We start from the raw sequence: 21,990 nt of genomic DNA on the forward strand, positions 1-21,990 counted from the left end.
TGTTAGTCTCTAAGGTGCCACGGGACTGTTTATTGTTGGTATATCAAGTTCTCTGTCATTCACTTTAGCTCAACACACATGACTGAAACACCCTTGACTCACCCTGTAACTCCTACTCCTTCACTAGTGTCCTATCCATGACCCCAGTGTCTGGGAGCTGTCAGTTGAGTTCTCTCCGGAGGCTTTCTCCCATCAAAAAGTCCATTTCCTGTGTAAGTCCTAACTTGTTTTGCTGAATCATAATGATATCTCTGAGTGTAATAGTAATGTCATTTGGAAGAGGGAGTTCTGATCAAGAATTTGAGAAACAGTATGCACCAGTGTAATTGAAAACTGGGAGAGACATGTATTTTCAAACTTAACTTTGGCATTTTGTGGTGTGTGTGTGGTTTTTTTTTCTTGTTTTGAACTTTTTACTAAGCAAAAGTTGCAATAGCATGTTAACAGTCTACACCTATATAGTACTTTACTTATTTTCGCATCAAGTTAATATTTAAAGAACCTGGCTAAAGTTTCTGGAGATTTGCTGACTGGAGAGCCCTCCTCCTCTGAGTACATTTAAGAGGATGAACACATTTCTAAACACCCATTCTTTTTTTAGCACTTACTTGGAGGGGAAGCTTTCCCATTACTAGAACAGTCCATATTTTATTATACCACAGTACCATAGGAGGGAGCAGTTTACATTTTTCTGGTAATGTGCAATGCGAAGTCTAGCTCCTAACAATAAAATTAATGAATTTGTCATTCTGTTTAAAATGTAGATCCTTCACTCTAGGTATTAAGATAACAGGTCAGGGGATAGCTAGAGAGCTGGCACTTTGTCATCAGATGAATTTATTTAATAATTCCTTCCCTGAAGCATTTAATTCCTGGATACAAATACCACATGTGCACATCTGTTCTCCTTTTCTTGCAATCTCTCCAACAGAGCACCTCTCTAGTAGCAAAAAATATGAGATATCTTAACTGGTGTCAAATGCTATCCATACAGTAGTAGTTTATTTTAAAAAATTCTGTTTGAGTGACACAAATTGAAGTGTACACATATCCCCTTTCCCATGTAGCGTCCCACCCATCCAAATCAATTTTTGTCCACATCTTTCTCCCTTCCTTTCATCTGAGTTGTTTTCTTATCAGCATCTTTTTCATTCAAAACTGTATATTTCTTAGAAACATTTTATTCCAGCTTGCTCTTGGGTCAGGTTCTCAAATATGGTTAGAAAGAGCAATCTGTATTAAGATTTTGCGATAAATGTTTTAATTGTTAACCATGAAAAAGTAATGTTGCATAAATACACTAATTTCAAATTAAACTCCAAGAAGTATATCTGTGCTATTACACATTTGACAACCGAAGATGTTATTCAAAAAGGAAGAATGTTTAGTCATGGTATCAGAGCTACTGTAAAGAGGCTGGAGGGTTCCGATGGGTCATTATTTCTATCCTATCACTCAGTTTTAAATAGGCAAGTTATGGACAGTGATTAATAAAACCATGAAACATGTTCTGTATTAATGATTCTAGTTTGTGAAATGCTTCATAGTAAATTCTGAATGAACTTTCTAAATTTAACTCAGTGTGAATTAAAGAGCTGTGACAGTTTATATTGGATACAAAGACAAAAGGTTTCTGATGGCCAAGGATTAGGCTGAAGTCTAAGATGGTGTCTTGACCCCTTGCTGCCAGCAGTGGAATCTGAGTATCCAAGTGGGTGCCTCACTCCACTTCAGAATCATTCTGAAGTGTGAGGGTCTTATCAGAATCCACCAGAGCTTTTCAGACATCCCAGTCGTTCTAGTACAGTAAAACTCCATTGGTCCGGCATCTGATGGTCCGGCACTCCTGATGGTCCGGCACCATCAGGAACCCAGAAGTGCTCCGGGCAGCCAGACCATTGGAGCTGCTCTGCCCCCAGCTTCCCCGATTCAGCCGCTGCTGAAACTGACCAGCGGCTGAATCGGAGAAGCTGGGGGCAGAGCAGCTGGAGTGCTGCCGGTAGGTCCCGTAGCGCTGCCCCTCGGCGCTGCAGGACCAACCCGGCAGCACCCCAGCTGTCCCCGATTCAGCTGCTGAAACTGACCAGCGGCTGACTCCGGGAAGCCGGAGGCAGAGCTGCTCTGCCCCCGGCTTCCCAGAGTCAGCCTCTGGTCAGTTTCAGCGGCGGCTGACTTGGGGACGCCTGGGGCAGAGCAGCTGGGGTGCTGCCGGGTTGGTCCGGTAGCACCGCCCCTTGGCACTGTGGGACCAACCCGGCAGCACCCCAGCTGCTCTGCCCCAGGCGTCCCCAAGAGCAACTAGGGTGCTGCCGGGTTGATCTCGCAGCGCCAAAGGGCGGCGCTACTGGACCAACCCAGCAGCACCACAGCTGCTCTGCCGCAGGCGTCCTGATTCAGCTCCTGCTGAAACTGACCAGCAGCGGCTGAATTGGGGACGCCTGGGGCAGAGCCAGACTATTGGAAGGGGGGGCTATGAGGGGTCTGGGGTGGCATCCCCCCCACACCACCCTAGACCTCTCATAGCCCCCCCTTCTGATAGTCCGGCATATCTGATTATCCGGCACCCCCTGGGTCCTAAAAGTGCCGAATTATCGGAAGTTTACTGTATAAAATAGTTTGTTACAAATAGCAAGGGACTGTGCATTGCCTCTTACTCTCTGGTGGTGGGGCTGTACATCCGTACTTCATATCCTTTGTTTCTCTTACAGCGAGCTCTTCTGGAGAAGAAGCAGAGGAAGAAACGTCTTGAACCCTTGATGGTGCAACCAAATCCAGAAGCAAAGCTGCGAAAATCAAAGCCCAAAGGGTGTGAGGAGCAGACTCCCTTAGTGGAGACACTCACCCCTTTTCACAGTGATGTTGTCCTGCATGGTGCGTAGTCATCCTTATCAACAGACATTGTTAATAATGCTAATTTGTTTTTACTTTTGAGGTGATCAAATTTACATTCCCTAGGGGAATGAGTGGGTGAGAAACTAAAGGGGTTAATGATTTTGTTGGGTACAAAAGAAGAGCAGCAGTACATTATTCACTTGTTTTTTGTCCCTCATCTCGCTGCAAAGCAGCATTGCGTTATTAAAAACTATCAACCAGAACTGGACTCTAGTGACAGATTAGCGAATTAGACTGGGAAAAGCCATCCACCTCTGAAAGACTTCTCCTTGGTTTTGGTAGCTCTATATGGCTGAATGGAAGTATATGTGGAACTGTTTAGTTTCCTCACTTCCTGGGAACTTTAGTTGATTTCCCAGAAATGTAGGGAGCTATAAATCTGGAGCAGGAGAAAGATTGGATGTTTCTGAAGAGGAAAAACAAAAGGAGGACAGGGCATAAATGACCAGCAGCAATATGCACTGTCTTTCAAGACAGAACTCTTAAAAATTGCTGTGACAGACTGATTCGGAAGGGGAAGGCAGTACAGAGGTTGATCAGTGAATTTAGCTTTCTTACTTTCCTCTGACTCTGCTGGTGTTTGTACACAATGGCTGTGTCTAGATTGGCCAGTTTTTCTGGGAAATTAGCCGCTTTTCCAGAAAAACTTGCCAGCTGTCTACACTGGCCGCTTGAATTTCCACAAAAGCACTGACTTCCTACTGTAAGAAATCAGTGCTTTTTGTGGAAATACTATGCTGCTCCTGTTCAGGCAAAAGTCCCTTTTGCGCAAAACGGCCAGTGTAGACAGCAGAGATTTGTTTTCCGCAAAAAAGCCCCGATCGCGAAAATGGCGATCGGGGATTTTTTGCGGAAGAGCGCGTCTAGATTGGCCATGGACGCTTTTCCGCAAAAAGTGCTTTTGCGGAAAAGTGTCCTGCCAATCTAGACGCGCTTTTCCGAAAATGCTTTTAACGGAAAACTTTTCCGTTAAAAGCATTTCTGGAAAATCATGCCAGTGTAGACGTAGCTGTCTAGATTGGCAGGATGCTTTTCCGCAAAAGCACTTTTTGCGGAAAAGCGTCCGTGGCCAATCTAGACGCGCTCTGCCATTTTCGCAATTGGGGCTTTTTTGCGGAAAACAAATCTCTGCTGTCTACACTGGCCCTTTTGCACAAAAGTTTTTCTGAAAAAGACTTTTGCCCAAACGGGAGCAGCATAGTATTTCCACAAAAGCACTGACAATCTTACATGAGATCGTCAGTGCTTTTGCGGAAATTCAAGCGGCCAGTGTAGACAGCTGGCAAGTTTTTCCGCAAAAGCAGATGATTTTGCGGAAAAACATCTGCTTTTGCGGAAAAACTTGCCAGTCTAGACACAGCCAACGGGTTTCTGCCACAGCCCAATTCCTGTTGACAATCTAAGGGAGTAAACTGCCCTCTGCTGGTGGCAGAGATTTTTTTCATTCTCTTTCTTCTCAGTCCTGGAATTTCTCTCCTCTATCCTGCGAATTCACTTGCAATTAGGATGAATTACAAATCCAAATGCTGAGTGAGAGAAGTTTTTCAGATTCTTGTCCCTGTGACATGCAGGCAGGTTCCATTGGATTTAGGTTTTGCTGCATGGCAAGAAGATAAATTTTGGGATAGTTGGCCCTGCACACAGCAGAGAGCTGACAGCAACATAAAGCCAACTGTTGGTAGTAAGGAAAGCCATTAGCACTGTGAAAGCAACTCTAACCAGTGGCAAGAGTTCTGTGGTCTGATAGCATCAATGAAATAGAGGCAAGAACCATTGGGGACGGTAACACAGCAGGGGGCATTGATGAGCTCACAGCCCAGGGAGTCCCACACATGATGAGGAATAGGAGGTGACAGTGAAAGTCCCGTAATTTTGTGAAAGTATATGAAAAGGTACCATGAGAGTCAGAATTCTTGCTATTAGGAGGTAGCAGGGTGTTCCTTGGGGTGCTGTGATACACATATGGATACCAAGAGCTAAAAAAGATCATACTGAACTTTTTAGTGGTAGTTCCTAGAAATGTATTGTGTCTTTTAGCATCTCATCTCTTTAAATGTCTGTCATGTTCCAGCGATCAGTGGCTGCAGATTGGGAGAGCAGTGAGATGGGACTTCAGCTGTAGCATTTGGTGGGCTGATAGCACACTTAGACTTAACTGGGAGAAAGCAGATTGTGAGAGAAACTTTCTGGTCAGAGAAACTAGATATGAGGAAACTAGATACTATAGAAGTCAGAGGAAAGAGAGATGTAAATTGGATACCTTCCCCATCCTTGAAGCTACTTATATATTTTCAGACCAAAAATTTTTAAGATAGAGTGAAGGTTGTAAATGTGTCAGTGACCCAAAGGTAAAACACCTGAGTAAACAGTTGCAGTTTTAAAATGCAAAACCATCAAAAAGCTAAGAAATCCAAATCAAAGACTGCACTTAAATTCTAGATGGTTTGGAAATGCAGAGTTAAGGTCCCCCAAACAATCTTCACTCTTCTATATCCCTGGTACATAGGGCACTCTCTGTATAAAGTGTCTGTGACAAAAACGGCATTGTCACAGCTGCTTTGTATGGTTAACCTTATGTATGTTGATTCCACTAGAAACCCAGGTGGCTGCTGCATATATTTTGGCATCTTGCCTACAGCTGCAGATACTCCCCTAGTTTACTGTGACTTACATAACAGTATTTATAGCATATCATCAAGGTGATTAAAAAAGAACATGACTACTGTGGACAGGAAAGGCTTAAGATGATTGCCCATAAATAAAATAAATCTAGGTATTTCAGTATGCTTTACAAACATAAATTAATTGAAACTCACAACACCTTGTGAAAATAGAGTATAATTATCCTCATCTAGAGATGGTCTGGAGAGGTGAAAGTGACTTTCTCTAGGTAGCACAGAAAGTCTGTGTCAGAGCCATATTTAGACTTGAGGTCTCCTGACCCATAATCCTGTAAAGTGCTTCTTTGTGAAATCATATTTTCCCCTTCTGGAAAATGTCTGGGCACTCAGATGCATCAGTGCTCTAAAAGGGTGTTTGACAAAGAGAGGTGAAATTAGATGTCGTCTTATGATGTTTAGCACAGTCAGCCAGTTACAAAAGGAGTGAGATTTCTTCATTCAGTTTCAATTTTGCCTGCAGGCATTGATGGCCCAGCTGCCTTCCTGAAGCCAGAAGTACAAGACTTGGGGACCAAACTCCAAATCCTCTCTGTAGGATCATCCACAACAGAAGATGATGCAGATCAGGACAATGATGAAGAGACCCTGATAGACACAGCTGCCAAGCCAGATCTGCAAGAAATACTACAGAAACGAGGTGAGAGTTGGCTATATGGAAGATTTGGATAGGAATCTCTGAAAGGGTTTTTCTAGTTCATAATTTTATTTTTTATTTCATCAGAAAGCTAAAAATTCTGATGAAATATCTCATAATACAATTGTTTATGTGAGTTTCCATACACAAAGGCAGCCAGCAATTTCTAGAACACACATTGGCAGATGAGTAACAGTCATTGAGATGCTAATAGTAACTGGCATGTAACTAACACATTTTGAAAGATTACAGAATAATTTCTGGTCTTTCCAAAAGAAGTAATCACAAATTGCCACTCTTGGCTTTGCCAGAATCCAGGACATTTTTATTCCATGTACCTATTTGTTAATATTGCAACAACACAACATAGTTCTTAGTTATTAGAAATCTCCACAGCCAACAATGCAGTAATTACTTAACTGTTCAGGAAAGGTGCCCTTCCTGACTCAGAGGATATCCCAAACAGTTGTTATAGAAAGTATTCTTAAAGCTTTATTGTTAAGTACTGTGTCCCGTTGAGCAATTTTGCATCAGTGTGTCCACTACTGCCAGTACTGCAGGAAGTCTGTTAGTTGTGTCCTGTCTAAACTTTTTGAAGTGAAATAAAAATGAGTACTATATAATTCAATACATAGTTCACACTGCCTTGTCATAATTCTCATCTAAAAGATTCTCAAAGGACTTAACCTACAATTTAATTTGTAGGAATCGTTTCATCCACCATTCCGAAGCAACAGTTGTTTACCAATGAACAGAAACATTACACAAGAGTTACGAAAGGAAAAGAGAGAATATCTGATTGAAATTCAGGGAGGCAGAATATAAATACTCAGATTAGAATTGGCCAGAACACCAGGGTTAATGCCTTTCCTCTTTCAATAGATGCTTATTGCAAGTGGTCAGGAATTTAGCTTTATATCTCATCCAAAATGCCCTGTATGTACAGTACCATTTTGGGACACTATTTAATATTGATTTGTAGGGAAGAATGCAACAGACTCAATAAAATCATGTACTACTGTACTTCTCACTTCTAAACCTGCTTACCAGGGGAAATCACATATGATCACAAAACAAAGTGGTGCGACTCTCCAAGTATGAGTCCTACGAAGTTTATAGAAATTCCTTCTCAGTTCTTCAAGTATATGTGGGTACTGTGTACTGTTGACTGGAAATTATCTAGCAGTGTCTGCAGACCTGAGCATATGCAGAACAGCTCCTCATATGCTGTCATGTAGGGAGCTGTGGACCCGCTGCGACTCATTTATCTCTCAACTCATCTGTGGCTAGAAACTTCTCAAAACTTGGTGTCTGCTGTTCCACAGCTTCCCACTTTTCTCAGTTATTGTGAATTAATCTTTCTTTTGTTTAGTTATTTATTTTATTTATTTTATTTCATTATTTTTATGTAATTTCAGAACAGTTATGATTTCAAAAGGGAGGGGTGTCGCTCACTTCCGCACCACCTTTCAGGACTTCTGGTTTAGTGCACTGCACCAAATTAAGCTAAAGATACTATGGTTTAAGTTTAAGCCCTTCCCACAGGTTTTTCCCCATAGCAACAGGAATTTTAGTTGTCTCTGGTGTCTCAGAGAGACCTGCTTCCCATAAAAAGGCAACTCTTCTCAAGGTTTAAAGACAAGTATAGAAAAGACAGGGAACCTTGCTTAATGGAATGCATCTTAACTTTTGAGGGGTCTGCATCCCCACTTGCCCATTGGCTTCAGCAGCTTAGGCAGCTCCAGTGACATGAGAACAGCCCCAGAGACAGCGACTTCTAAGAAAAGAACTCTTTCGCTTTTCAGGGAAACAAAGACAAATGGTATGTCACCCCATAAATCTCAGTCATGGGAGACCCTGAGTCCCCTAAGGAATAATCTAGAACTCTTTTTATGAGGTACTGACACCTTGGTGCCAGTTTCACTTGGAGACTCAGAGTGAAATTGGTAGCAAAGCTTCAATACCACATAAGGAATTGTGTGCAGAGAAGTCTTCCATGCACAAATATTGGCTCCAATATCAGTATCATCCAATACTTCTCAGCACCTTGATGTACACAGGACTTCTGCCTGTACTCTGGTACCATCATATCTTACAGCTCCAATGTCAAAGAAGCTTCTCTGTCAACGTCTCCAGTACTGCATGCACCAATTCTTCCTGGGCACTAGTCCACAGGCCAGCTCAAGGACCATAGGCTATCATAGCTCTCCACTAACCTTGAGATTCTTTTCCATTGAATATCTTCTCATTTTGGACAAACACGGGTCTCCCCTACTAAGGAACTCTACTAGAGTTCTCTCTTGGGTACTGCACTGACAGCTGAAACCTGACTTCCAACACTTGGTACTGGCATCAGTGCCCCTGGACCCACCATTTTAGCTTAGGGGTGGTATTTCTGACTCTGAGGTCTCTTACAGGGTAATGAGCAGGAACCTTCACATCTCTCAAGTCCATTTACTGAGGAGGACTTTGTAGAACAGTTTTAGAGGGCACCATCTAGAAAGAAAACCCAACACCACAAGTACTGCCTCATTCATAGGAATTGACAAATCATCCGTCATGTGTATTTATTAGACAGCTTCTTACTCATTTCACTAAAATGTCACTATGCTCAGAAAAGCAATATCCCACGAGAAGAAAACTCACATTAGGAATATAAGGATTCATTCAGTAATGTTTGAGAGACACTCGGTCTTACAAACTACAACAAGGAGCATCATGTATATATAAATGTAAATATGCAAGGAGTATCATGTACGTAGAAATATGTAAAAATAAATTTATATAACATAGGGGTCTGGAATTAGGCTACTGAGTTACCATTTTGGTATCTAAATAAGTGAGCTGATTTTCAGAGATATGGAAATAAGGATTTAGGTGCATAGCTTTAGACTTTTAAGTCAGCTAAAAGGGCATCATTACTACCCTAATATTACTTTCCCATGTAACTAGTCATGGCAGGTATGTTGTGGGTTAAAGTGAGGATCAAAGCAGAGAAGGTAACTGAGTATCATGTGAATTGGTGATGCTGTGCATTCATGACACCTGCTTGGTCCTGCATTTTGACAGGGATCTCAGGCAGTTTGAATTTTGATGAGGACACAGAAGAGGAGGAAGAAGCTGGAAAGAGGTCAGGATCTCATTCTCCGTATTCTGAATCTGAGAGGCCTAGTTCTGCAGCCAGCCAGAAATCTGCGACAGTAAGTGTCAGACCATGCCTTCTAATGCCCATATGTAAGGTGCTGACTTGTATCAGCCCACAAGGGACTCATTCCCATAATCAAAGTCTCTTTCCAGGCACAGTTTTATTTTCCAGACATATACAAAACAAACAAACAAACAAAAAGATACAGAAATAGTCCTCAATCCACCCAAGACTACACCTCTTTTTCTCTTTTGTCTGTCACTGCCTGATTCTTTCTTGCTCTTTTGGTTGAGCACTGTCTCTCAGGACTTTCTCCTTGGAGGCTCCTTTCTACTCCAGCAGGTTCTTTCATCCTCCTCTCTTAGGGGACTCTGGCAGCATCTTCCAGGGAACTCCTTGATGCTCCTGTTCCCCTGCTTCTCCTTCCTTACTGACAACCTGGCTGTAGGAAATGTGATTCCCCTCCTCAGCTGCACCTAATTAATGAACAAGGTTGGTTGGCCCCAAGCTCTGGCTGTTAGAGGAGAAAACAACCTAGTAAAGCACCTCAGTGTTAAAACATGCTAGTTCCAATCCCCAAACTGTAGCCAACCTGCTCAAACCTGAATCCAGAGGGAAGCCATGGTGTTGACTTCTGTACCTTATATCCAGTCCTCCACTAACTTCCACTGCCATCTGTGCCCCTTTGTTGAGCTGCACCTTCTGCACCTTTATTGTTGTCACTGTTCCTCTAGTCACTGCTCACTCATGCTATGGGGAGATCTAATTCCACTATAGATACAGACTGAGCGAGCATAAACACGCTGATGGTTTTAGCCCATTGTCCCATAGTTTTCCCCAGCCTGTCCTAATCCAAGATCCAGACTGACCCAAAAGTGCTATTCCTCATACAATCTTTTTTTTTTTTTATACAGTACATTTTAAGCTTAGCTTAGAGGTAAATGTTGTGCTAAAAGGTATGTTCCGCCCTTTGAATATTACAGCTTTTCATCCTAGGTCCTCTCCCCAGCAAGCCATTCTGTCCTCTAGTTGTTGTGGACTCTAGACCAATTTCTCCTTCCTCTTTCTCTGATCCAGCTTCACTTCCCCAATATATCATTGCCCTCTGGTGATATGGGGATCTCCTACCCTGTATGCCATTCATCTCTTAAGCTACAAGGGCCTCTGCCCTGATTTCATTTTGCTAATGGGATAGGTCTTCCCACAGGAAAGAGGTGCTTCCTGCACTGCTTCCCCAGAGACAGATGCTCAGCTGGGAGAAGTGGAGAACTTGGAGGAGTTTGCATTACGCCCTGCTCCCCGTGGCATTACAGTGAAGTGTCGAATCACTAGAGATAAGAAAGGAATGGACCGAGGTCTCTTCCCCACTTACTACATGCATCTTGAAAGGGATGACAACAGAAAGGTATTGGGACCAGCACATGGTCTCCAGCCCCGGGCTACTAAACTTCTAGTGCAAAACCTTTAGCTGTGTTGTGGAGCAGTGCTTAAATGGGAAAGGAACAAGGAGCTGAGAAAGCTTTTGAAAAGAAGATGGGGTGAAGGTCTGTATCTGGGCATGGTACTAAGGCAGCTGTTGGGAGGTGTGGAAACAATAGCATAAAGAAGGTGAGCTAAAGCAGCAGTAAAAGAAGAGCAGAGGGATGAGTTTCTGGTTAAAAACTAGAATGGAAAGGTGCTTATAGTCTGAGCCATTCAGTGAGCTCAAGGCAGCCAAGATTTGGGGCTGTTTGGTCATTGGCAGGAGAGAAAAGTTAGTGGAATGGAAGTGACATAGGGATAGCAAGAGGGAGTCTGACAGAGTGGGTAGGAGCTGATAGGTAGAGCAATCTGATAGGGACAGTGGGACGGAGGGCAAAAGTTATGCTGTACCTCTGGGCTCTTACAGAGCTTTTTGTCATGACTAAAGTTTTTTGTGTTTGCAGACCTTCCTTCTTGCAGGGAGAAAACGGAAAAAGAGCAAAACATCCAATTATCTCATTTCAATTGACCCAACAGATTTATCCCGGGAAGGGGAAAGTTTCATTGGAAAACTCAGGTGAGAGCCACAGATAAAAGCTGTTGAGATGTGTAAAGTTTTTATGTTTGTGTACTGCAAGAGAAGTTGGAGGAATGTGACCTCATTTTTTAATTCATTCTGGCTATCACTTTGGTACCAGTATCTGTTTCAGACAGATAACTGTTGCCATTTATTTGAGGAGTCCTGGTTTAATTTTTTTTCTAGTTCAGGTTTTGGGCTCAGCATAAGAGAGACTTTCATTAGAGCTGTTTACTGTGCTGCTGAAACCCCAGATGGGCCGATACAGTGTAATTGTGTCACTTAGTCCCTTGTCGGGGGAAAGGCGAACATTTCACTGACTCTCTGTTTCCTAATTCTAGGTCCAACCTTATGGGAACGAAGTTTACTGTCTATGATCATGGAGTTAGCCCAGTAAAGGCTCAGGGGCTAGTAGAAAAGGTCCATACACGACAGGAGCTTGCAGCCATTTGTTATGTAAGTTCCTTTTCCTTTAGTCCCCTTCCCCAAGCTCCTGAATCATTTCAGTCCAGGCTTTGGGGATGGCACACATCCTGAAGTTACAGTCACTTTGGTGGAGGTTTTGTCAGGACTTTCAAGCCACATTGGGTCAGTATTAGAACTGGAAGCCTGCAAGAGAACTTCAGGTAGCTTCAGAATGTGTTAGTGATTCAGCAGTGGGTTTTCTAAATTCATCAGCACTGTATCAGTACAACAGGATAATTATAAGGGGCTTTGGACTGCCAGAGGACTTGCAGTAAAGTCATAAAAACAAGATCTTGATTATTTATGGTTCTTCAAGATTTCAATGGCAGATTAACAAGAGATCAGGTGTGTTATCTCCAGTTTTGTCCAGTTTCTACTCTTGTAATCCTAGTCCTCTGGAGTTTCCATTGGATACAGGATTCATCTTTTCCAATCCTAAAATATTATGTAGTGTTTCTGTGAGCTGTTAAAATAAGCAGAATGTGTCACCTAAAAGGTAGCTTTGTGTTAATAGTGATGATGTGATGTTTTTGTATATACAATGAGCAATTCAAGCTTGTAAAATGTTTACTATATACAGGTAAAATCATTATCCTATTCTACTGGTCTCTTCTCAGAAAGACTTGAGATGGAATAAGACAGGTTCCAGCTCCAAGGACCTACAGCAGAGATCCCCAGTTTGTGGGGTGTGCCCCACCTGGGGGATGTGGAAGAATATTCAGGAGGCACAGTTGGAGCCTGAGCCAGTCCCCACTGTTGGTGGGAAAAGAGCACCATACAGCTCCATGCCTGGTGTCAGCCTTGGATGATGGCCCTGTATGCAGGGATCCAGCTGCTGGTCCATCTCCAGCCAAGGCTCCACTTTTGCTTCTGCTCCTACCCCGAGCTATGGCCCCAGCTTCTGCCTTTTTATCCCATCCATGTCCCTGGTGCCAGCTCCAAGGGAAAGGAGAGGGTGAGGACAGAGGTAAGGGGAGGGTGCAAGGTAAAATGTTTGGGAATCATTGATCTGTAGTCTATAGCAGTAAAATGTAATAGGATGTGAGGGGAAGCTGTATAACTGCTATTAATGTTATACCTCATTTTTATCATATGTGCTAGGAACTTTCAGGAGACATCTTGTTGGAATAAAATTGAAATAGCCTTTAAGATAGATTTTTGGCTAAAAGTATTAAGCAGTTGCTGACTAGAAGACCAAAGAAGTCTGTTTTTTCTTCAAGTAATGGTACCTATTGTACTCCATTGTGGATTACACATGTGCACCATGTACCAGGAGTCACAGAATTTGAAAGTAGCATCTATTGGTCTGCACGTGTGTCCCAATTCACCTCATATACCCAAACATGGTGATTAAGGGCAGGACTGACCTACCACCTCTTCCCTTTCTACTCATTGCCACATGGTCCAGGTTGGAAGCTTAGTGTCTTCAGCTCTGATGTTGTTCCTGAAAAACAATAGTGTTAGCTATAAATAGTTTGTGGTTTTAGTAGTCTTAATAGGTTTAGTAGTTTTGGTAGTTTTAAAGTTTTAAGGCTCCAGGGGTCTCCTCCATTCTTCCCCACTCGGGTACTAGGCTGTACCCAGAACCCCAAGCTTCAAACTCTGTATCTTCTGCCTGCAATCTTGATGACCACCAGTTCTGTATCTAGTGCTTCCGACAGGCTCACGTCACAGATTGGTGCAGTATTTTCAGTCCTTCCCCAGCCACACCTGAGACATACCGGCTTTTCACCTCCATATGTACCTCATGGATGGCCATGAGGCATCTATCCCCATACGTCATCCTGAATCAGCAAGAAGTGTGCCTCCTGCTGCAAAGGCTGACTCTGGTCCCGGAGGATCCAGCACCACAGACCCAATGGCAGGGCCTAGTAAGGAGATCAAGAAGCACTTCCATAACAACTAGCCTAAGTTTTCCTCCATGTCCTTTTGAAAGATACTGGACGTTCCTATGAGCAAACCCACTGGTTCAGTCCAGTTTGGGAGAAAATTCTAAATGTAGCCTTAAAAATAAAACAAAAGCTAACAAGAATTAAATACATTGTCCATTTAGACAATAAGATCCTTGCAGAGTTGACAAAGTACAGACACATTCAGAGTTATGCTGTCTATAATAGTGTTTATACCTTTGTTGCTAGCAGAGATCTAGCATATTTCTCCTAAAAAATTTAAAATATCTTCATTGTCTGAGAACCACACTAACCAAATTGTGTAAGCCTAAACGTGCTTTAGGCTTATATTTGAAATTTGGTTAAAGTGGTTTTGGAGGAGAAAAAGAAGTATATCACTCATAGGGAAGGAAACAGTGCTGCTGCTATTTAAATACAGAAGTAACTAGCATGTTTCTGATTTCAGTGTAGACAGGTCGATCTCAGTATCCTCTCTTCTGGCTGAAGCAGTGTTTTAGTTCCTGAAAAGAATTTATTTCCTTGTCTTTTAGGAAACCAACGTGCTAGGATTCAAGGGTCCCAGGAAGATGTCCGTGATCATTCCAGGGATGAATATGAACCACAAGCGGATTCCAATCAAACCACGAAACGTACGTTTGGAACTGGGTCAGATTCCAGTGGAGCAAGGAAAAAAGTTTTAACCTCTTAGTGATCCAAATGTTAATTATTGGCAATCATAGAAATTAGAAGAAAAAGACTTAACTATCCCGTCCTCCAGAAGTTAGGGGGGGATTCTTCACTACACTGTACTTTCCAGGCCATTTTTAAATTACTTCTATATCAGGATTCTACAATTGCCCTGGGGGAGATTAACTTCATATCCAGCCTAAATTGCCATTTTTAAAATTTGGGGATATTTCTTTTTGCTTGTAGCCCTTGTGCGGCCCTCTAAAATGTGTCTCCCTCCTTGATCATTGTATAGCCAGGCTGACAATATTTAACTCTTGTTTTATTTGTATTACTATAGTGCATAGGAGCCCTAGTTATGGCTGGTCTCCATTGTATTATGCACTGTACAAACACAGACTAAAAAGATGGTCCCTGCCCAAAGACTTTACATTCTGTGTATAAATCAAGAGATAACAGGTGGCTGCACACACAGAAAGAAACACGAGAAAACAATGAGGTATGATGGGTAGTGGTCTCAACACATCAATTAAATCTGAGAGGCTCACAATGCTCAGAGAGCATAAGGGATACAATCAAGGCTGACCACCGACCTGGGATGCAGGGTTGATGGGTGCATCTTCTTGTAGCTTTGGTCAAATACCAACCACAGTTTAGCTCATATCGATTCATTATCATCTATGTGGTGTGCAGCATGACACCCCTGAATAAGTAGAGCCCACTGATCTCTAAATCATGGCCCCAATGACATTTCTACATGTAATTTGTTGATGCCCATTCCCAAAGTTCTATGGGCATCATTATAGAAACAAAATCAGAGACACAATTAAATAGTAGGCCTATTTTAAAAGCAAACAAACCCAAGAAGCAATAGACAGATCACCACATCCTGCTCAAATCTTTACCATAAATCAATTAATCGGTCACTCAAACCTCCCTGAACAACTGCTTTCCAAGCATCTCCCTCCATGGAATAACTTCAGTTTGAATAGCTTTTTTATTTTTCCAGATTGAAGTTCATTTTGCTACTTGTTATATTTCCTTGCCACTTTGTCCTTGCTACTATTTGCATCTCCTCCAAATTTACTGTTCTTCTCAGATGTAGTCAGCTGGTTTACCCCCTTAACATTTCCATGTGGGTGTGTACCTACGCCTAAATGTGGTAGAATAGCAGGGGATGGAGTCCACTTTAATTCATATTTACCTGTAGGCCACTGTAGCCTTTAAATTTTCCACTGCAGCATCCTACCTTCTTACATGAGAGAAGGCCCCTGCGGCTTAGAAATAGACTTCTGCAAGTACATTGAGAACTGGAGGAGAAGGTATTCTCACTCTCTTTCCTGGTTAGAATTGACATGCAGTGGGCCCAACAGGAGAGAGAACCTCAGGACTGGGAAAGTATGGAAATATCTCCATGGGTATGTCTACACTACCCCGCTAGTTCGAACTAGCGGGGTAATGTATGCATACCGCACTTGCTAATGAAGCCCGGGATTTGAATTTCCCGGGCTTCATTAGCATAAGCGGGGAGCCGCCATTTTTAAATCCCCGCTGCTTCGAACCCCATGCAGCGCGGCTACACGGGGCTCGAACTAGGTAGTTCGGACTAGGTTCCTATTCCGAACTACCGTTACTCCTCGTGAAACGAGGTGTACCGGTAGTTCGGAATAGGCACCCTAGTCCGAACTACCTAGTTCGAGCCCCGTGTAGCCGCTCTGCATGGGGTTCGAAGCAGCGGGGATTTAAAAATGGCGGCTCCCCGCTTATGCTAATGAAGCCCGGGAAATTCAAATCCCGGGCTTCATTAGCAAGTGCGGTATGCATACATTACCCTCCTAGTTCGAACTAGGAGGGTAGTGTAGACATACCCCATGATACCTGCAGGATCTTATTTCAGCAGGGCTGAGTGTATTGTTCACTAGATCGGTGATACACATGGTTACAGAGTAGGGATGTTACCGAGCAGTTGACCGAAGTATCGACTACTCACTCCCCCCTCCCCTTGCGCCTCTATGAGAGGCAGCAAGTCGGGGGATAGGAGCCGGTACTGGGGGGAGCTGGCTTAAAAGCCATTTCCCCCCAGCACCGTCTCTGCGGTGCCACCTGTCCCTTCCCCCCGGGGGGTGCCCTCTATCCGAGGCAGCGGGGGTGGATAGGAGAGGCTGCTGAGAAGCAGCTTTTGCCCACCATGGGCAGAGGCTACTCCAGCAACAGCCTCCAGCAGGGAGCTGGGCCCCCCTGCCTCCCTGTAGAGAGGGGCTGCTACCACCAAGCAGCCCTTGTTCACGGTGGCCCGGGCTGGCCATGTGCAGGGGTTGCTCCAGCAGCATCCCCTGGCCACTGCAAACAGGGGCTGCTGGACTCAGTGCCAGCTGGGACTGAGAAGTCCTAGCTTGCGATTGTCCAGGATGATGTGCCTCTGCATTCTAAATGTAGTAAGAGCCCAACGACTTTTACTACATTTAAAATGCAGAGCTGCAGTGTGGGTAGCTCCTGGACCTGGCACAAGCCAAGACTACTCAGTTCCAGCTCGAGCTGGCTCCCAGAGCTACCCTTGCTGTGGCTCTGTAGAGTGGTCCTTATCAACTAAGCATATAGTTGATACAAATTGAATCGAATACACAATTAGCTAGATAACCACAATTTAACATCCTTATTACAGAGTAAACCTAACTTGAGAGAGGCAATGACTAAAAGTGGATCCTCCCAAGTATATTTTTTCTCTTGAGCAGGAGCATGAGAGCTTGTTGTCAAACTGGCAAAATAAAAGCCTGGAGAACCTGATTGAGCTTCACAACAAGGCTCCAGTCTGGAATGATGACACTCAATCGTACGTCTTGAATTTCCATGGCAGAGTCACTCAGGCCTCCGTGAAGAACTTCCAGATCGTCCATGAGAATGACCGTAAGAGCTCAGGCTTGTGCCAGAGTGGGGTGGGGAATGGGTCTGTCATCCAATGAGGAAAAGAGCATTGTTGCATTAGGGGTAGGGGAATTTGTGAACACTGCTCCTACACAAGGAATACAGGATGAGCAAGATGCTGAAGACAGAAAGGAGAGTAGTAGGGAATTGCTGTCCCAGCCAAAGCATAGATCTGGGATTTCTCTGTAAAGGAAGTCAGCAGGACTATTGTTCTGGAAAAGCAGATTCTGAGCCACTCTGGTAAGGAGGGAAGATGGGATAGACTCTCCAGCCAGGTGTATTTGGAACTGCTCCACTCTCTGTATGAAATAGCTAGTTTCTGACCCCCTCTCTTTGCCTCCCTAGCTGACTACATTGTGATGCAGTTTGGTCGTGTAGCAGAAGATGTGTTCACTCTGGACTATAATTACCCCCTGTGTGCCCTCCAGGCCTTTGCCATTGGACTCTCCAGCTTTGATAGCAAATTGGCATGTGAATGACAGAAAGAGTGGACTTCAGCATGGAACTCGCTCCTATCCCCGCACCTTGTAGATGAGTTTTTGAGTGGAATCATGAGAAGTATCCTGGGGACAGAAAGAAACTGGAGGCCAGATATCTGCAAGCTCAACAAGAAGCAAGTAGTAGATTTGAGGGCTTTACAATAACCAATAGAGACCATGGCCCTGTTGGAAGGGAGATCTTTGCATGTGCAGTGGTGGAAGACAAGGATAATGTACGAAGTCTTTGTTACCAGCATTGAGAATCTTGATGGGTGATGGTATGAGCTCGTCCTGCTCCTCAGAAGCTAAACATCATTGTGACTGGAAACACTTGCATTGGGATCAGATTAATAGTGCTTTAGTGCCCAGGCACCTTGGCTCTCACAGTGCCCCTGTGTGCCTGTGCTAATGCAGCGAATATTAAGATTAGTTCAGAGAAGGAAGGAAAAGTACAGTCTGTGCCCTCTCTTACGCTGTAGAGCTACTCTCCTGTGTAAGGCAATGGAGAGAGAACGAAGAGATAGTATAAGCCCGATGCCCCTGTGCAACTGTAAGCAGTGTTCAGTGAACAAAGAATAGGAATGTGCCCCATGCCTCTATACTTTTACTCAGCAGGATAATTCTCTGTCAAGGCTGATGGATCCCACTTCCTGTTAATTGTTCTGCTTCTCATTGTCCTGTGACAACCTTTTCACCAAATAAAGATCTCCCATCATTAGGAATGTGAGAAAAGCTCCTATGGTCACTTTTAAGCGGGCAATATTAATATTATGATCATCATGGTTTCTTTTATTCTTAACAGCTCTAAAACTGAAATTGAATAGATCATTGGACCTGAGAGAAACTAGCCAAGAAGGGTATGCCATTGACTATTCCCGAAATGCAGCATTCTGATTACCTTAAATACTAGATTCTGTAGGTCAGTCAATCAGAAACATTTAAAAAAAATTATTTTATGAAAGTTTGCTGATTTTTAGGAATGAACTGATATCTGAATTTCTTCTTTGTTTTATTTAGCTTTTTTCTCAGCAAATAAGAGATACCCTTTTATGGCAGTCTGAATAGCTGATTCCAATTGCATGTGGTTTAATAACCACAGATATCTCAAATCATGACCATTGCAGACAATTTTGTATAAAAATTTAATCTGAATATGAGATTAACCAAAAAATAAGATAATAGACATTTTGCAAGGCAGAAAGAAAGAACAAGAGTGGTCGAAGTACTGCTCATAGGCCTTTATAATGTGTCCTGAAGTAGCCCTCATCTTTAATTCTGGGTTGCAGTTAATGGAGACCATAAGTCTCTGCATGCAGTCCTCCTTGATCCACCAGCTTCAATTTTCATCAAAGTGGAGCACCTCATAGGGTATGTCTACACTACCACCCTAGTTCGAACTAGGGTGGTTAATGTAGGCATTCGAAGTTGCAAATGAAGCCCGGGATTTAAATATCCCGGGCTTCATTTGCATCTTGCCAGGCGCCGCCATTTTTAAATCCCCGTTAGTGCGAACTCCGTGCCCGCGGCTACACGCGGCACGGAGTAGGTAGTTCGAATTAGGCTTTCTAATTCGAACTACCGGTACACCTCGTTCCATGAGGAGTAATGGTAGTTTGAATTAGAAAGCCTAATTCGAACTACCTACTCCGTGCCACGTGTAGCCGCGGGCACGGAGTCCGCACTAACGGGGATTTAAAAATGGCGGCGCCCGGCAAGATGCAAATGAAGCCCGGGATATTTAAATTCCAGGCTTCATTTGCAACTTCGAATGCCTACATTAACCACCCTAGTTCGAACTAGGGTGGTAGTGTAGACATACCCATATTGAGACCTCTAGGTTACATGAGGTGTGCATTGGCTGTATATTAAAGAAGAGGGCAGCTACCATCCTGTCTGTTTCATGTTCTTTATGTACAGCTGTCAGAATCGTTCCTTTCACATTCATTATGTATAGTTAATTGCCCACGTGTCCCTCTGTTAAGTAAACTACAGGAGTTCCCTTCTTTGCATGTTGGGGGTCTATTTTAAAAGGTCATTATCAGCCCACAAGTCCTATCTGGATGCTTCCAGCAATCAGACTTTCATCATTGTGCCATTGTTTTTGCATTATATGTCACTTAAGTCTTTATATCGGTGGATATGATCTTGCTGTTTAATTTCCAAAACACCAAACTTTGTGTAGACATGTCCTAATGATAGAAAAAAATGCTTCAGTCATAGTAACATGTAATCTCTGTATTTAACTGTAAACGATGAGTTGTTGCTCAGAGCTCCAGTTCTAGAAAATTCTTATCTCACAAGTACCCAAGCTACACTGGCTGAGGTGCCGTTGCATTCAAAGCAATCTCATCAGCAGAGCATTCAGCAAAAAGAGTTTGTACCAGGTACCTCTTTTGTGCCTTCATGCGCTTGTCAATGTAGGGACAGAATTCAATGGCTCTTGTGCTCTCTTGTGTCCAAGACACTGCTTTGCAGTGTATCTACCTAGAAAAGCCAAGAAGCCAATTCATAGCGCTTCTGTCACAATTACTTTGTAACTAGGAAAATTAGTAGAAAATTAGTTTATGTTCTCTTGGGGTTACTTGAAAGCACAAATTAATTCATAGTCCAGAAAAGGTTTCCTTGTGCTTAGCAAGCCATCTTGCATCTTCCTGGCTCATCTCCCCAACCAGGCAATGGCTCTTTCAAACTATTCAGGGTAGTAAATCAATGGGTGAGCCTAACTGATCATGGCTAAGTCAGTGCCTGTGATTCTTTGGGTTTCCTCATGAAATTGCACAGACAGATAGCCAAATTTCTTGTCTCTTTTAAAATGCTTTCTGTACTGTGGGCATGTGATCTTTCACTGTCTTCTAGTATTGAAGCTCTTTCTTTTGTCACAATTTTTGAGTTTTTTTTTTTAAAAGGAATTGTACACCGTGACCTTGTCCACATTAACATTAGAATGTGTTAGCCACACTGTGTTTAAATAGAGGCTATTGCTAGCAGGTCCTAGCATGGTTTCTGTGATAACCTCCATTTCTAAAACATTTCTAAAACTTGGGAAACTTTTCTAAAAAGGTTGATATACTAGTGCTAGGAAACAGTCCTATCATTTGTCTGTGGGGTCAAACTAAAAGCCTGATTCAGACAAAAATCCCAGTGCACACTGCTCAGGGAAATAGTATGCTCTATCACATTTAAATATGTCTCTGGATAGCTTGATGTCAATCCTAATATGGACAGAAGCATGGGTCTGTTTTTGTTGCTCTTTGAACAGGCAATAGCAATGCAGGCATTGTGCATTTATCTCATCTCAGAAACTTTCAGACATATCTAATATATAAAGGAGAATGTTTGTATGTTTGTGCGCTAATAACTTGGGCACTATGGATGTGTCTAGACTACATGGCTCCATCGATTTAAATAATCCCCGCTTCATTGACTATGTTGAGTAACCTACTTTACATGGCTCCATCGATGGAGCCATGTAGCCTAGACACAACCATTGTGGGATTTAAATAATCCCTGCTTCATTAAAATAAAAATGGCCTCTACGCTATGCCGACAGTCAGCTGATCCGGCACAGCACGGCAGTCTAGACGCGGCGCGGTCAACAAGGGAAGCCTTTGTCCAGCGTGCTGCATCTAGACTGCCGCGCTGTGCTGGATCAGCTGATTGTCGGCACAGCGTGGCGGCTATTTTTATTTTAATGAAGTGGGGATTATTTAACTCCCCACTTCATTGACTATGTCGAGTCAACTACTTTACATGGCTCCATTGAGGGAGCCATGTAGTCTAGACACACCCTATAAGAGCTGCAACCAAACTTTGCATGGGGTAACCTTTCCTCCAGGAAAAGGTTTTAATGTACTTTTGGCAGTGAGGGGAGAAGCAGCTTCCTGGGGGAAGCGGCGGGGACAGTCACTAAGGCTGGCGCCGGAGGCATGAGGGGAAGGGCGGTGCTCCGAGTGGCAGCTGCCCCACTCACCTCTACCAGGCTGTTCAACTGCGCAGGCGTGTCCAGGGCGGGGAAGGCCCCTCCTTCCTCCTGCCCATGATGTCACTTGGCCCGGGCCCCTCCCCTCCAGTGGCGGCTGAGGGTTGCCGAGTGGCAGGCTGGAGCTTGCGGCCACCGCTAGGGGGTGATTGCGGGCACAATGGGGCGAGCCCAGCAGG

At 43.5% G+C, this 21,990-nt stretch overlaps 1 protein-coding gene across 2 annotated transcripts in view; it reads left to right on the forward strand.

Annotated features, from left to right (window-relative positions):
* Window positions 1-19,244, forward strand: part of TULP3 (TUB like protein 3) — a 50,091-nt gene extending 30,847 nt beyond the window's left edge. The window contains exons 3-11 of one of the 2 annotated variants that reach the window (XM_089770652.1): window positions 2,709-2,871; window positions 6,034-6,210; window positions 9,277-9,407; window positions 10,548-10,757; window positions 11,278-11,390; window positions 11,732-11,846; window positions 14,296-14,394; window positions 17,164-17,335; window positions 17,699-19,244. In XM_089770652.1, the coding sequence (XP_089626778.1) occupies window positions 2,709-2,871; window positions 6,034-6,210; window positions 9,277-9,407; window positions 10,548-10,757; window positions 11,278-11,390; window positions 11,732-11,846; window positions 14,296-14,394; window positions 17,164-17,335; window positions 17,699-17,832 (1,314 nt within the window). In that variant the 3' untranslated portion in view covers window positions 17,833-19,244. The remainder of the gene's footprint in view (window positions 1-2,708; window positions 2,872-6,033; window positions 6,211-9,276; window positions 9,408-10,547; window positions 10,758-11,277; window positions 11,391-11,731; window positions 11,847-14,295; window positions 14,395-17,163; window positions 17,336-17,698) is intronic. The other variant, XM_075900305.2, reaches the window with a different exon arrangement.
* Window positions 19,245-21,990: the final 2,746 nt, after the last annotated feature.

This window comes from Pelodiscus sinensis, chromosome 1, assembly GCF_052426305.1.
Source record: "Pelodiscus sinensis isolate ZL-2025 chromosome 1, ASM5242630v1, whole genome shotgun sequence".
In the NCBI taxonomy this organism is placed as follows: domain Eukaryota; kingdom Metazoa; phylum Chordata; order Testudines; family Trionychidae; genus Pelodiscus; species Pelodiscus sinensis.